Source organism: Pipra filicauda, unplaced genomic scaffold (assembly GCF_003945595.2).
Source record: "Pipra filicauda isolate LSUMZ 115617 unplaced genomic scaffold, ASM394559v2 scaffold96_size2947999_pilon, whole genome shotgun sequence".
NCBI classification, from domain to species: domain Eukaryota; kingdom Metazoa; phylum Chordata; class Aves; order Passeriformes; family Pipridae; genus Pipra; species Pipra filicauda.
In genome coordinates, this window is record NW_024105164.1 from 1840 (window position 1) to 17743 (window position 15904).

At 39.4% G+C, this 15904-nt stretch overlaps 1 protein-coding gene across 1 annotated transcript in view; it reads right to left on the minus strand.

Annotated features, from left to right (window-relative positions):
* Positions 1-769: 769 nt before the first annotated feature.
* Positions 770-15904, minus strand: part of LOC120322485 (WD repeat- and FYVE domain-containing protein 4-like) — a 43658-nt gene continuing 28523 nt past the window's right edge. Inside the window, exons 15-28 of the mRNA XM_039377886.1 lie at positions 15363-15445; positions 14221-14428; positions 13882-13958; positions 12966-13184; positions 11767-11951; positions 9146-9377; positions 7651-7796; positions 7009-7120; positions 6705-6895; positions 4987-5139; positions 4529-4602; positions 3541-3702; positions 1750-1841; positions 770-873 (exon numbers count right to left, since the gene is read on the minus strand). Of these exons, the coding sequence (XP_039233820.1) occupies positions 770-873; positions 1750-1841; positions 3541-3702; positions 4529-4602; positions 4987-5139; positions 6705-6895; positions 7009-7120; positions 7651-7796; positions 9146-9377; positions 11767-11951; positions 12966-13184; positions 13882-13958; positions 14221-14428; positions 15363-15445 (2038 nt within the window). The remainder of the gene's footprint in view (positions 874-1749; positions 1842-3540; positions 3703-4528; positions 4603-4986; positions 5140-6704; positions 6896-7008; positions 7121-7650; positions 7797-9145; positions 9378-11766; positions 11952-12965; positions 13185-13881; positions 13959-14220; positions 14429-15362; positions 15446-15904) is intronic.

The window sequence follows — 15904 nt, forward strand, 5'->3', positions numbered from 1 at the left end:
AAACAGATAAATGAAATACATGGAAGGAGACATGGTGAAAGACAGAGAGGAGATATTATTTAAAATTATCTCTAAGTGATTTAGAAGCTCAAGTTTCTCTAGAAAAAATCTGATTAAAGGTGTACCACAACACAGAATCATGAAGATTTAATAACAGACTCATCTACACAGGTGAAGACACTTAATTCCTCCTAAATCCAACCTTATATTACTGTCAGACAAAAAAAGTTCACTAATATGAATCTCCTGCGAATGTGATTAGATTTTTTAACCTATGAAATTCAAAATTACCATTTAAATTTTGAAGTCCAAGATGTGTTTTCTAGTGAAAACACACCGAGTTAAAGCACCCAGCACTATAAAATCTTCCTTTCAGTTATAAAAGGTAGAACTGTAGTAAGTGCATGCTCATGGTTATGATAGAGAGGTGCAAGTAATCCCACATTAGAGTGAGTTGATTTTCACAGATAGCTGGGATTTCTTCAACCCTTGTAATGCAGAAGAAACACCAATATCTAAGTTCCTCCTTCATAATATTTTCTGAAAATGTAAAACTTTTTCCAAAATGGATAAAGATATCAGATATGATCAAACCACACAGGTGAATGCCAGATAAATCACTGACCAAAAAGTAGCTCTGAATCCAGTCTGCTCCTACTTACTATTTTGTTGAGATTCAAGTATTTTCATTATGTTTAGTCCTGGTCAAGCACCAGCAAGAAGAAAAATTCAGAAGATAGAGACACTTGCCTATACCTTCCCATTCTACTTACTCGGAGGACAGATGAAGTTTGTCTGAGTGCATTACATCTAACAGCATCTTCAGTAACTGGTTTCGAAGCCAGATTGTCTTTCCAGATGTTTGGCTTAAGGCTACAGATATCAGAAAGTAATAAAGAGTAATGAAGAGACAAAACACATGTTCCATTGCTGTGATGAACAACTTTGTTTGCACCAAGTTAACCCAGTAGAAACACTTATATCAGGTTTTTTGTAGAGTAAAAAGATGCAGACATCAAATCTTAGACATAAGAGTTCCTGCTAACATCAGAAACAACCAGTGCTTACATTGTCAAAGTCCTCTCTTTAAAGTTATTTAAAACTCATTCAGACTACATGTTCAATAGGAAGCAATCTCAGGTTAACTAGAGAGGGAAATGTAAACAGGCAGTCTGACTTGTGTTGCCTACTGTGATGTCTAGATATAAAAACTACAGTTATCAGCATCTTCTTAATATGATCTCTGATTTAGAGGTGCAATAACCAATGTAGCCTTAACTGAAATATCACAATGGAAAAGCCAACTGACTGGATGTTCTCCCACATGACCCTGACATAAATACACAGAAACTTTAAAAGGCGCAGAGCTACAATTATTTCCTACAACTGTAAGTGTAGCAAAGTGTTCACAGAAAATCCAAGAAATTTTATTCCTTATAACAGTCCCACAGGTTAGTTCAGGGGCAATTTCAATTTAATGTCCTTCCTCTCTGTGTATATCTGAAATCCAACATTATGTAGGCTCTGGACAATGCTGCCAAAGTACTGCTGGCCTGTTAGCAGAGATGAGGGCAAAAGGGTCACCTCAGTGCAGCCTGTCCCTTTCCATATGAAGTCACTTGAATTGTGGCTCTTCCTGCCACAGGAGGCAGAAGCACTGTATTGCATTTATGGTTCATTAGGCCCTGGGGAAGCAGGGAAGTTCTGTAGCATCTATGACAACACAAGCTAGGTAAGGTAGCTCCCTACCTTCACTGGGCATCTCAGCCACACTATCCAGGAAAAGCTGATTTTCATCCACAGAAGAAGGTTTCAAGGTATAAACAAGGAACAATCCAATCCTTGCAGAGAAAGAGGAAAGCAGTTTTGGTCAGCAAAAAGACATTAATTTAATTACTTGGAGATTACATGCAAATCTCAATATTCATTAATGATGACTGTTAACAACTATTGGAAATTCTAGTTGTTGCAGAAATAGGAATGAAAAGTTCATAAACTAGGAAGCAAATTAAAGGGTCATCTACCTACAAATCCAACATGGAAACAAAAATGGAAAAATTTTCTATATCTATTTTAAAGGTCTTTCATCATGAGGAAAGCAATACTGAGTTAAGCACTCTGTTCATACAAAAGATTCTGAACTGCCTGTGGCATTCAGGTGTCACTGTTATCATCACTTGGTTTCCAAGCAAATAGAGGAGAGCAAAGAAACCTTAGCAGGTACTCGGGGAGGAGGACTGGCAACCTCTTTTCACCTGTAGTTTTCTTTAACACATTACCTGATTCCAAGGATAAAAAAATTAATGTGATATTAGTGAAAGTGCATGATCTCCTCCTGCCCACAAGAAGGGCATTTCTTAAGAGGTCAGAACACCAGTTCTTCTACAGGAATGGTCCACACAGCAATTCCAATTAGATCTGTCAAAAGTCTGGGACCAGCAGAAATTCCAGCATCCTTCTCAGGGCTCAGTGCTGCTGAGAACCTGTTATAGTCTCTGCTGTCCTGGAGCTAGGAGGGTAGGGATTGTCTCTGTCCACTCAGCACTCATGGGCCTGACAACCAATCAAATTACCACAGAATAACAAATTATGGTATTTTAAGAAAAATGCTCATTCACACTCCTAACAATGTGGCAAATTTGGTATACTAAGTCCACGACTTTCACTTGTATGAAAAAAGAATCTGCTAACTCATACAAGCCCAGGGTAGGAACATACATGCAGGTAACATACATCCAGGAACATACATCCGCAAAAGAGCTGGCAAGCAGTAAGTTCACATACTAGCTTACTCCACAGTTAATTATTTGAGATGCTCATATCCTTCAACAGAGCTAAAGGCTTATTGCAGAGACCACAGGTTTGACATGCAACTCTGTTTCTACATTTTATTAAAAACAGAGCTTTAGGAACAGAGCTGCCATCTGTGCAGTGCATTTCCCTGGAGTTAGGTGGCTGTAGACAGCACTATATGGACCCTCCTCAATTCATCAGCTACAGGCTGATACAATTAGACTGGGAATATAAAATGAAGCAGTGAAGAACTTACATTCTGTGAAGAACAAACTAGGATTTAAATTCATTGCTTTGTGAAATCCTGATAAGCAAAACTGATAGAAATTCAAGAACAAAAAGGATTGTTGCTGGGATATAAACCAAACCAACAGGATTAGGTAGGTAGTTCATTGGGGCCAAGTCTAATACTATAGTGATACTTTGGGGGAAAGGCTTTAATGAAACCAAATATTAAGTACAGACTTTGAGTAGTTCCAGTCAAACCTGCAGAACTGTTTGTGCCACCATTGTAAGGGTCATCACCCAACCCACTTTCACACAAATATAAGGTTGGACTGAATGAAGGCATGAAAAAGTTTTTCATCAGTGGAGATCCTACAGTTGCCAAAGATCTGGAGTTCTACCAAACTCCATAGAAATCTGGAGTTCCTACGTGAGGAAAGATCTACTATCAAGCTCTCTCCAGTACCAGAAGGACTATAACTAATCTGCAATCTGAGGAAAAGCTATAGACTTCAAGGTTACCTGAGAACATCCCGTGTATTAAAGTATCCTTGCAACAGATGGGAGAGAATAGTGCAGGCCACAGTGATCTTGGAATTACTTATTTCAGGATCATTGAAAAGGAAAACAAGCTTGGGCACCATTTGCACCTGGTAGGCAACTGCAACATTCTGACGTCCATCTCTGTAAAAAAGCACAGGGACTGTAAAAGTTTTTACTGGTGAGAACCAAATTTGCTGAGTGTCAGCTAAAAGGATTCTCAGGTTGCATTGATATTTTGCACCTTTGGCTTCTAATGTTGCCTTGACAACATTTCAAACACTGCCAGATAAATTGAACATGTGTCAGTGATGGAGATCAGAAGACTACTTTGTGTGTTCTACCTTCTCCTCTGCCCTCTCCCCCAGTAACTGCTGCATTTCAATGAGTTCAAAGAAAGTGTTATTGAATTTGCAAGCAGTGAGTTGGTGGTAATAAATGCTATTCCTGTAAAACTCAGCAAGGGACACCAGACAGCTCTGCATAGAGCTCTCTGCTGCCAAAAAGCAGGAATCTAGCTTTACTCAGCCCCTCTGCCATGCTGTATCTCTTTGGATACATTTAACTCTAGTCCAGATGATTAAAAAAGCATACTGTTATAAAAAGTCTTCTTGGGTTATGTTTTGGTTTTAAACACAACTTTAATTACATATTTTTAAAAATTATTTCACACTCAATTCAAACATTAATTTTCCCCTCCCCAGCAGAAATTTAAACTTTCATTGTACAGCAGTAGTTCCACGTGAACCAGGTCACCAGGTATCTTTGCCCAGTCTGGCCCCAAAGTCATATCAGGGGCTGGTCAAATCACTAACTTCAGGCTTGAAAGAGAAATACAGATATTATTCACTCCCAGAGTCCACTGATTCTGACTAGGATTGGACCCTTCATAGGCATCTCACAGTTCCAGCTTCAGGTTACAGACTGAGTTTGTCACACAGGTTTCTGATTCAAACACTAGTTTGTATACCTGGAAGACTGCAAGATCTCCACAAGATGGGAAAGAAGAACAAGGTCAAGATTTTCTGGTGCTTTCATCCAAAGCTGAAAGACAAAGGAAAGCAAAGGTTTTACTGCTCTGTTGAGCTGTGAGGACAGTACCTGTGGCAGGGAAACAATTAAAAGTAGTTCAGGGAGGATAACATCATAAATCTCAGTGTTTCTGCAACACAACCTGTAGGCACGGGGAACTCCCTAGTGTGGGGAGTTGTTGCTCCAGAGATAGCCCTGAGGAGCAGGCCCTCTGGGAGTGTTCCTTCAGACCTGGGAAGCTGCCATCTCCCCAGGTGAGCCACAGTGTGGAAAACCCCAACACTCAACCCCATCCCAAATATTGGATGCAGGAGGTGCTATGAACAAACCAAACCATCATACTATAAAGCCATCTTTAAAACAGTCAAACCCACAAAGCAACATCAACAGTTTTACCTCAAAGTTGCAGAGAACATACTGGAATGCACTATAATTTTTGATGACCGAAGACTCAAAGCCAAGCTCAGCTGTGCCCACTAGGGAGAACATTAACTGTAAAATCCTATTGTTTAACAGCTTTGTCTTCCTTTTCAACAGATAGGTCAGCAACTGAAAAAGGAAGACTGAATAAGTATCTGCGAATATAAACCTGTATTTATAAACTAATATAACGTTATTTTTTAATTCAAGGCAAACACACAGTTTGCTCAGCTGTATTACTCATACATGGATACATTTTGCATAAGCATAATGAAGAAAGTGAAGATTTCAGTCCACACATGAAATTTCGTGCAGTAAGTAAAAGGGTAAGTTTTTGAAGGAGTTCTGTGGCATTGAACAGAAGCAAAATACACACCATGTTATGTTGAATGGAATTTACAAAAAGGAACATACAAATATAATTGTAAATAACCAATGTAGGTTTTTGATGCTATTCTTCATGGATGTGTTCTTAGTTGCTTGCAAATGGTGTTAACTTAAAAAATATTAATGTTCACCTCTCCAAATGAAAGACATTTGTGAAACATTACCAGTTTCTCAAGTGAGCCTGCCTTTGATTATCTAATGATTTCCTAATACTATGAGGACAACATTCAGAAAGCCACTACATTTTGAACAGGTTGGGAGCAATAGACATTAATTAGAAAATACATATCAAGACACGTTTATTAGTTTGCTGTTAAAAAAAAAACTTCAAAGAAAAACTTCAGACCTCCAAACAAAAGCAAAAGCACTCCATTGCAATATGATGATCTGCCACAAAGAAGCACAAAGTCAAAAGGAACAGCTTATACACCAATGTAAAGGCTGCATTCACCTACAAGAAAGGATTGGGCAAGTAATATCTAAGTAGGATAAATATATTCATATGAATCATGACCAATTTATGAACAATTTGCAAATTGGGAAAATGAAAAGTTTATAATAAATCAATCCTGATGCCCTAATGTTAAGAGTCTTGTTTGAAACCTTCTGTGTTAAAGAGTCTTCCCTGTTCCCTAAGAGTTCTCTGCTTAGCCTGCACAGCATGAAGTAAATGATACTAAACTGAAGCTTCATACTTGAGCCTCGATCCATAGAATATTATATGCATAGATAGTTTACATACAACCAAAATCTTCAATTTCCACAGATTTCATGTTTGAAAGACTAATTTGGGACAGATCTAATCAATGAAATTCAGACGGCAGTTATTTATACCAGCCCAGTTCCTAATACACAGTGAAGACTGAGTCAAAGAAATTCATTGTCATCCCTACACTGGGCAGTCTGTAAAGAAGAATCTTAGGCTGTATGAGCCAAGGAGAAGAAGAAAACCTGTCTGAAAAATGGTCTTTTGTGGGAGGGATCAAGTGTGTAGGTAAAAGGTGAAGGGTGGGTCAGTCACAAATTTGCTGCACTGGCTTATTTAGTTTATTAGATCATGTCTGGCCAAGAGGCATTCGTCCTCACCTTCCCATCAGCAGATATTTGTTATAGAGGATCCCACAGATTGTATGCATGGGATACAGAGCACTATCCTATATCCCCCTCTCAAAGATCTTATAACTTATGAAGTTCCAATCACAAGTGCCTATAGCCAGGGTATGTTTGGTTCATTGCCATCGATAGGTTTCGGCACAAAGTTCTCCACAGGAAGGACTATAACAGAGTGAATGAACAAGAGTGTCTACCTGGTATCCATGCATGTGCCTCATCAGTTTTTCACTTAGTGGGCTACTGTTCAGGATGGAGTTCAGGACTTTGACAGCTGCATACATGGTGTGGTCATCACGGGCCATAGCAATGAGACCCAGGAGAATGGCAGGGCCTCCAATAAAGTTCAGGCTGGTAGCTGCTGGAGAGGACTGGAACATTCTTACCCCTAGGAAATTGCAGTGTTATTCTATCAGGAAATTACATGGACTAAATCTGTTATTCAACAGAGAAAAGCTCCACTCTTAAAAAGTATTAAACATTAAGATATAGTGCATTTACCATATTGGCCCACAGCAACTGACCCAATAGTCCGCAAGGAACCCGAGAGGTGTCCAGCAATATTCTTTGCTAGGAATATTGGAGTTGAACTGTCCCGAGAATTAATCCCAATCTAAAACAGATAAAAGACATTCTCATCTTGGTAGTACTGGAGAGACAAAAAGCAACAAATGCATGCTCTAACACTTTAGATTATTTTTATACTTTTAGCCTATGAAAGTCATCTTTTTTTTGTTACAAGTTGATTGTTAGGACAAACATTTACCCACCTACAATATCCCAGAACCCCATTACTCTCCCATGTCAGTAGACCTGGCATTAGCAAGACTGATAGAATAGCATGTGAAAAGTCCTTGTGAAGGCATTAAGAAAACATAGAGTGAAACAAATTATCATAAGACCTAAAAACTACGGCTTCTGTTCCTGTTTCAAGAAATGCTTTTAACATTGTGTTCAGACTGTCCAATCTGTTCCACTCCACAGATGAAAAGTAACCCATGAGTAGAATGAAGTTAAGGAATGGAAAAAGAAGCTCAAAAAAAATCACTGAATGTACACAACTAAGACAAAGTCACAAATTTTGCTTTAGGTAACTGCTCAGAAACAAGAGAAAACTTGTTTAAGACAAGGGAAGTTTGTGACCTCTTTGGCAATCAGCCGGCCATCCACTTCATTGTAGGAGCTCTTTATATCTTGAGCTGTAGTAAGGGTTGAGCACACAGCATTGATTCCAAAAGAAATCTTCTCTTCTGCCACCAGAGGTGCAGTATCACTGTACTGGTCCTCACCTAAAACAAGACAGACCATGAATGTCTGAAGAAACTTTGCATTAGTTCATATTCCACATGAAGATTAACTATAAGCAAATGCCCCAAGATTGTCACCTATTTCCCTTCCAGCAGGACATGGTCTTATGGCTAAGCCTCTTCAGAACTGATGCTGATTAGTGAGAAGCAATGAAGTGGACACAGGACACAACAATTCACACTGGTGTTCGCAACAAGGTCATAAATCCATTTTAAGGAACAAAACACAGTATTTTGGGGCATTGTGCTGAAGCTTTTTTTAAGTCAAAATTTCCATTTGACAAATTCCTTTAGGTCTTTTGATGGAATAGGGAGTCTGGGGGAAGAGAGAGTGAGATCATTTCACAATTATGATGTCACATCTTGTATGTTGCTCTCTGATTTCCCTGCATCAGGGTATCTCTGGAATCAGATTGCCATAATCCATGATTAGTACAAAAGTCCATCTGTGCAGAGAACAAGCACCCCAGATTTCATAAAGACTCAATGCTTCAAAAATCAAATCCCTCTGACTTCTATTGGTAATGTTTTCATTTTAGAGTTGTACTTCGAAACGATTTATCTTTCAACAACCCCCTCCCCATGCTTGACTTGCAGATTTTTTGTGTGTAGATAGACAGCATTTTGAAGGACTACTTTTGGACAGCCTTCCCTTTGTTTTAGGCCGGAGCATCACCAGGTAAGATTATTCTGCTCTTTTCACATGAGAAATGACCATCCCATGTCATCCCATGTCATCCCAAGCTCTAGTACAGAGGTGAATGCACTACTTGTTGAATAAACAGTAATCAATAACTGAACTGTTTTGTCTGCCTGTTTAATAATTGAAGCTAACAATATACTTTAGTTAAAAAGACCCTTCATTAAGTGGAATGTAACTTATTGCCCTACCCCTCTCTCCCCTGTGCTCTCTCCTATTCTGCAGGCATTTGCAATTAAACTTGATACCTCTTTTTCTGCTGTGGGTTTTTTTTTTTCTTTTTTCTTTTTTTGTCTTTTTCTGTAGCACTGTAAATGCAGAATGTCTCAATTAAAGCTGCTGCTTTAACTTTTTCAAATAGAAATCACAATCTTGCAACTCAGGATGTCCCTCTTTACTCTTCATCTCCTTCTGCTGCTGGATTCCTGCCCTTCTTTTTCTGCCCCATTCACAGTATGTTACAAGATCCTCGTGCATCTTGCTACAATCTTGTACAACACTCAGTAATGCAGTTTTCCAGGCTTTTAGAGTGAACTCTAGACACAGTTGGAACACTAATAACAGATTGTAAGAACAAAAAAAGCATTCCCCTGAAAAACAAATAGTGGTGGACATGAGAATGATCACATACCTTGAAGCTGTACTGCTTGGAAATTGCTACAATACTGCGGGCCAAGTTTAATAATCACCTCCATGGTTTCCACAGAAATGGCTTCTTCAAACAAGTATGTAGGGCCCAGGCGCCAGGTCAAGGAGGACTTCTGTTTCCAAATTCGAGGAGTAGCTATGTACCCATAGACATCAATAAAGGAAGAGGGTTCCATGGAAATGCAGCTACCTGGTAAGGGCTGGAGATACTGCATCTGCAACAGGGAAAGAATTCACTGAGAGGACCCCAATACACTCAGGGTGCCTTAGGATCCTGTCCCTGTAAGGTACTGCCTGTCACCTCTTTGTTAATTGAAGTCGCAGTCAGCTGTGCAACATAATTATCAACTACTGCTTAGAAATTGGACTTTGAGAAGTACCATAAACATAAGCATTTTGGAATGTTTAAGCTTAATTTTTGTTCAAAAAACACAGTCAAAATAATTTCAAGTATTGGCAAAGAAAATCCCTATCTTGACCCAGACTTATTTTTCCTGTTCTAAACTTCATAACTCAGACTGTGACTTTCAACACGGAAAGACAAGTTACAGATAGCACCTTGTACTGGCACCTAGAGAATAAACAGCTTTTGAAGAGTATAGATTGTCCAAGTGCACCAGTTAGCTTCAGTGAAGCTAACATTGTTTAGGAAATAGGGCCATTCATTCTCAGTATCAAAACAAGGATTTGGCCTCCTAAATGGTGTGTATTATTTTATTTAAATGCAGACAGCTCTAATAGTAAGTAGTCGGAAATTTTTGGTAGAGAGAAACTATATTGTACTGCCTTTAACAATTTGCTGTTAGCATGAGTGACTCCTAGAATTTACTGATTTCTGGCTAATGATATGTAGAGGACAAGGCTGGTCAATATTAAGAGTTAGGACTTGAGTGAACACTTGAGTGAACAAATATTAGACTGGATGCAACACAGTAACTACCACCCCCAGCTCTACCAACCAAAACCAGCCTTTGGTATTGTTAACAGCCTTTGTGCATTTCTAATTTCTCAGACAATCATTTCTTCACTGTACATATAAAGATGAAGACTTGCATCATGTCAGAGACCCCAGCACTGGGACAATTTTTTATTCACCAAAAGCTTTTTTTATTTATATGAGTTGTTTCACTGTATGTTAAACGCATTTGCTATGAATTCTTTAATCAATTGCAATGTTTAGGCCTAGTTTTATTGATGACTTTCAGTCTCATTTGAAGGAAGGCAAATTAAATTAAATTTTCATTCTTGAAATGGATATAGGTCCCAAAAGGCACTTAGAAGACATACCATTTTTTCTCAAATATGAGAAAGAGAATGTTTGGAATTAAACAGGTTGCTTTTACAAGGGAAGTGTAATATACACAAGTGAGCTTTGCATTCATTGACAGTCAATTGAAATATGGGAACAAGAAGGAAGAGACCAAGGTTACAAGTTTCAATTAATAAAAGAATTCTATTCAGAAACAAACCCAAAAAACCACCACACCCACCACAGCTGCAATAGAAATAGGCTGCATTTTCAACACTGCCAGCCTCCAGCACTGAAAATGCAAAAATCAGATCTCTGAAATAATTTGAGATTAGCTTCAAAACGAGGAGCATGATGATATTGATAATATAAACCAGGGGCTATTCTCATTTATCCTGTAGATTATGAACCCTTCAGGTGCATTTGGATTGCTTTCTTGTGATATTTCATGCAACCTGAGAACTGACTGCTATGCAACAGGATCACAAGAAATGGCACCTTAGGGGAAATACCAGTACACCAACATTTGCGATTAACTCATGAGATGATATAATCTCACACACTGAATAACTAACTCAGAGGAACATCTGTCTGTTCCTGAATGCTTAGTGTGCTAGCAGGAAAAAGGCCATTGACTCATCAGTTGATTGTTCAATGGGTGTAACAGGAAGAGGATGGCTTGAAACATGACCATGTAAAATGCTTGAGGAAATTCCTCCCATCTTTGGATTCTTGCAAAGAGCTGGCCAGTCACAGAAGCTTATTTGTCTCTGACCTTTCTTCAAAAGAAAAAAAGGAGAGTCCCTACATAATTCACCACCTTTGCAGGTTTTAGCCTAAATCCAAGGCATCTTCAGTTTAGGGTTCTTTGATCACACTTTAATGTGATGTACATTTTATTGCTGCCAACCTCTGCAAATCTTGAGTTTAAACTGATAGATCCTCAAAATCACTAGTGAACTCAGAAAATTTTGGCCTAAGGGTACAACTGAATTTCAGTTGTAGCTCAGCATAACCCTGAGCTACCTGCAACGAAGGTAACGCCAGCTCTCAGAGGAGTATCATCACTCAAAATTGCCCTGGTTATCTACACGCTGAGACGGGAGGAGGGTACTAGTTCAAAGCAGCAGTATAAGCTGAAAACACATTTCTGAAAAGCAGCACAAATATACCCGGTTTTGTATGAATTTCTGACCCCACTGATGCTCAGCACAGTGGTACATGTTATATAAGCAAATCACCATGCTTTGAGTTTCTCAGATTAATACTGAAAAGTTACAGACGCTTTGTGAGATGAGAATGAAAAGCAATGCAAGGCAAATGTCAGGCATGAGATCTATGCAGAGAGTCTTTACCTTTGCACAGCCAAGCATCTGACCATTTATATGAGCTGACACAATGCAGGTCTTCTTTGCTTCTTTAGCAACTGTCACTGTGAGATGATGCCACTGACCAGTGGCCAGCAGTTTACCACAGCCAAACTGGACTTGCCCTGGAAATGGGGAGGGATTTAGGACCTCACCCTCAGGTTCCATAATATCTGTAACAGCAAAAATAGGGATAATTGAACAGAAAGTCTCCCACCTTCCCCTGCTTCTGGTACACAACTATCAAATGTGACAGAAAGAACATGACTCTCTGTGGGTAGAGTATGATTTCATTCTATTATGTTCAACATCTTTAAAATGCTCCCTGAAGGTCTATTATCAGGACCTAAGAGTTGCACAACACCTAAGATCCCTCCAGCATACAGTGTGCCATCCTCCCAACCTGCTAGTTGTCTCAATGCTGCAAAACTAGACTGAACTAGGACAAAGTCAACATATTCTCTAAGAGGAGAATCCCTCAGGATATTCACTGAGTTACCTGACACAGAAAGAAAAATCCTAGTAAATTTATGAGATGATAAAAATCTGTATATTAATTTGTAGCTTTTATGAAAAGAAGCAAGCTGGAACTTTTAACATCTAAGCAATTAGAGCACTCATACAAAGTCAGCTGTGCATGAAAAAAATCCCAGCTACTATTCCTACTCCATTCTCAACCCCCTCTGGAATACTCATTCACATTTACATTTGATGTACCTACTCTACTCAATAAGGAAAAAGGAATAAATATCAACATGGAAAAATACTAACAGGCTGATATGATAGAAAACATTCTGAAAGTGAGGAGAGGAAATGAGTTGTTTCATTAGGAAGCTAGATCAGACCCCAAATCCTCAGTCCTACTCTCCAAACCTGCCTAGTATCACACAGAACAGGCAAAGACCAGCTGGTTCAAGCCCAGTCTCCACAACTGCAGACAACAATATAACTGACATTCAAAAGTTTTCCATAGAATATTGCAGGCCAAAAAGTAATTCACAATACCTACAGCAAACTTAAAACCGAAACATGGCCAAGAATTACAATCACAACAGGCTGCAGGAGGAAAACTGAAGAGGTAAATCTCATTAATATCCTGAGTACCTCAAAGAAGAGGAAATTTGTTAATGAAAAACTCTAGATAATCAGAGGACACAGCACTGCAGATTAAGTGAAAAGAGCCTTACCAAGTGGCTGGAATTCCACTTCTTCTGTGGAAATGACCAAAGAAAGGTCCTGTGGGAAGAAGCTTACAGAAAAGCAAACAAATTCTTGCTCCGTTCTTGACACGTGCCTCACGACCGTAAGGAAACGGACTGGGTGATTGTTGTGCACCAACCCAAACTTGCTAATCAGAAACCAGCAGGAGAGTGTCAGGCCACTTGAGGGAGGGAACATTCTGGTGCCTGTAGACAGGAAACAAAAAGGCAGCAAGGAAGTTGTATTCCTTGTGCAGCCACTAGCAAACTGCTTTCTGTTGCATTTGTAGTCCAAACCATGCAAGAACTGACATTAGATTATGAGGTTCAATTTCTGTTCTATTAGATTTTACTGCCTGTATTCAATATCACAGAGACTGCACATATGAGTCTGTGCATATGTGTAAATGACCTAAAATTGACTGATAAGAAATGACTACTAGAACTCCATGCTATGGAGTTCATCAATTAGGAACCACTGAGCCAGAAACAAGTTCTTAAATTTTGCAAAAATTCAGGAAGCAAAAGGTACAGCCATTTCACTGTTCACCCAACAGAGGATTCTGATGTTTAGGAGAACCCCATTAAATGACAGGTGCTATTGCTGCCATGGGAGATCACCCAAAAATCTGGTGGCTCTGATTTGTTAAGACTGTTTTCTCAGCAGCCTGCCTTAAATTTTTACTGCTAATGTTAATCTTAATTTATCACACTATTAAGCTACATCTGATACTGCATTTTGCTGAGCAGCTTGAATTATACAGTTCAGAGCTGGTCTGGGACACAGAGAAATATTTTGAAATACACAGCTTATTTGCTGCCGTTTCTTACAGCTGTTGAATGCTTCCAGTGGGGTTGAAAAGTGAGTGCTTACAGGAAGCTACAGCTGAGTCACAGTGCTTACCCATGCCAATTCCTCCTGAGACAGATTGGTCTGCACTGGGTCCCATAACAGTGGCCAAGGTAGGGAGGTATAAACACCTACAGAAGCAAGCACCCATTCATCAAAAATGTAAAATCATACCTGAAACTCACCAGCCACTTAATACTGCAGAATCATGGTAGCAAGGCAGAGAGCAGGCTATCAGCAATAACAAAACAGGCTGGCAAAATTGCTGCAAGGGATGCAGCAATAGGGCACATAAATAGGTTAGGACAAAGAGAGATGTGAATAGTTACTGTGTCCAGAGTAAGGGCTTGGAGACTACAGAGCAGCTCAAGAAAAAAGCAACAGCAACGATACCCATAGCCTTCCATGGACATGTCAAACTCCACAAACGATGGAGCCAAAGCAGTGCTGTGTAGCTGGAAGTTTCGAGGTGATGTCATGGAGATGAGACTCATTGCAGTCTGGAGTGCAAGTGCAGACCCCTTAGACACCCAAGGAGAGTTGCTGACAGGCACAACTGTCTGAGGATCAGTTTTATTGCCCATTGTGTCCTCTTCTGAACCTACAAGATCAATAGAGTGTCTAACCAGATCAACGTCTGCAACACTTTTTCCAGTCACAGATGTTGCCCATATTCTATTCATCACTGCTAAGAACAGCCCTACATGCTCTTGAAATAACACATCCTCAGCATCCTGCAGAAATACAAAAAAAATTGCACTAAAGGAATTTCAAAATGCGAGGCTGGCAGGAGAGATGAGCTCTACAGAAATGATAGCTGCATTTTCTCCCCACACATCTTCAGATAGATCCACTGCTGATAAAAAAGGTCCCCAACCCATTGGTTCCATTTTTTTTATACACAGACCATTCAATTCTGCTGTAACAGAACAGTTGCAAGCAACATGTGGGAGAGGCTTTGAAGAATGACTGCAAAGAACATAAGACCCAAATTCATACTATGCTGTATCAGGTGTCTCATGGGCATGAGAACAGTATAAGAGCCAAATGCTATTACTGTAGCCTTTCACCTGCAAAATACATTATAGCAGAGAACTTGGCTGGAAAATAGCCTGTATAAGCAAGGCAGTCTACTAGGATATCCTAGGGACTACAAAAAGCAGTGTCTTTTTATTTACATCTTTATTCTCTTTCTAGATATAAATCACAAGAAAAACATGCTGCAAAACCATGAGACAGCCTCCTTGGTTTGTAGAATATCATTAGTATTTTTATAGATCACTTCCATGTCTGATCTAGGAAAGTCTGAGTCTGTAATCAGCATCTAGCTCGAGCTAAGATATTACATAATTTGATCTCTCAGTGTTGGTCAAGTACCACCCAACCTGGGCAATAGCCAGTACAGAACTTCAGCCATACTCCACCTTCACTGTGCCTGTCTTGGAGCAACCTACTCAAGGGAAGTTTCCTGTCATTTTGGAGACATCTATAACCCAGCCACTGTATCAGCAACAGGCTATTCATTATGTGCTTACCTGCATTAGCTGAAAGGACGTTGGTCTTGTTTGTGCTGTGCCTGGAAGGTAGTATTGGAGAACCTCCCAGCCGAAGGAATTGCCTAACGTGAAAAGAAAAAAAATTAAGAAAGCAACTAAAAAAAGGAAAACAATGAAGCCAGACACTTTGGAGTCACAGCAACCAGGCAGATACAGCTCAGCCCTCTGGAGAACAACTTTCTTATTGAACACCAAATTTTAAAGACTGAGAAACAAGACTACACTTTTTATTTCTGCATCTATTATTGATGTGGATCTGAGATAAGAGAAAGTCACTTTTACTCTTCAGAAAACAGCTTCTCCATATGAAGTTGTTTTGCAATTACTTAATTAGTTCATTCATAAATGGCTTTACAACCCCTGCAGAGATGATGCAGCAGAACACTATAGACACACCATCTTCAGTAAGTCATTTAAGCACATATCCTGCAATCAATGAGAAAGTAGTATTAACTGAGACTTGAAACAAAAGGCTGAGTCTTGCTGAATTAGAGCACTACGTGAAGCATCTGATTATTATA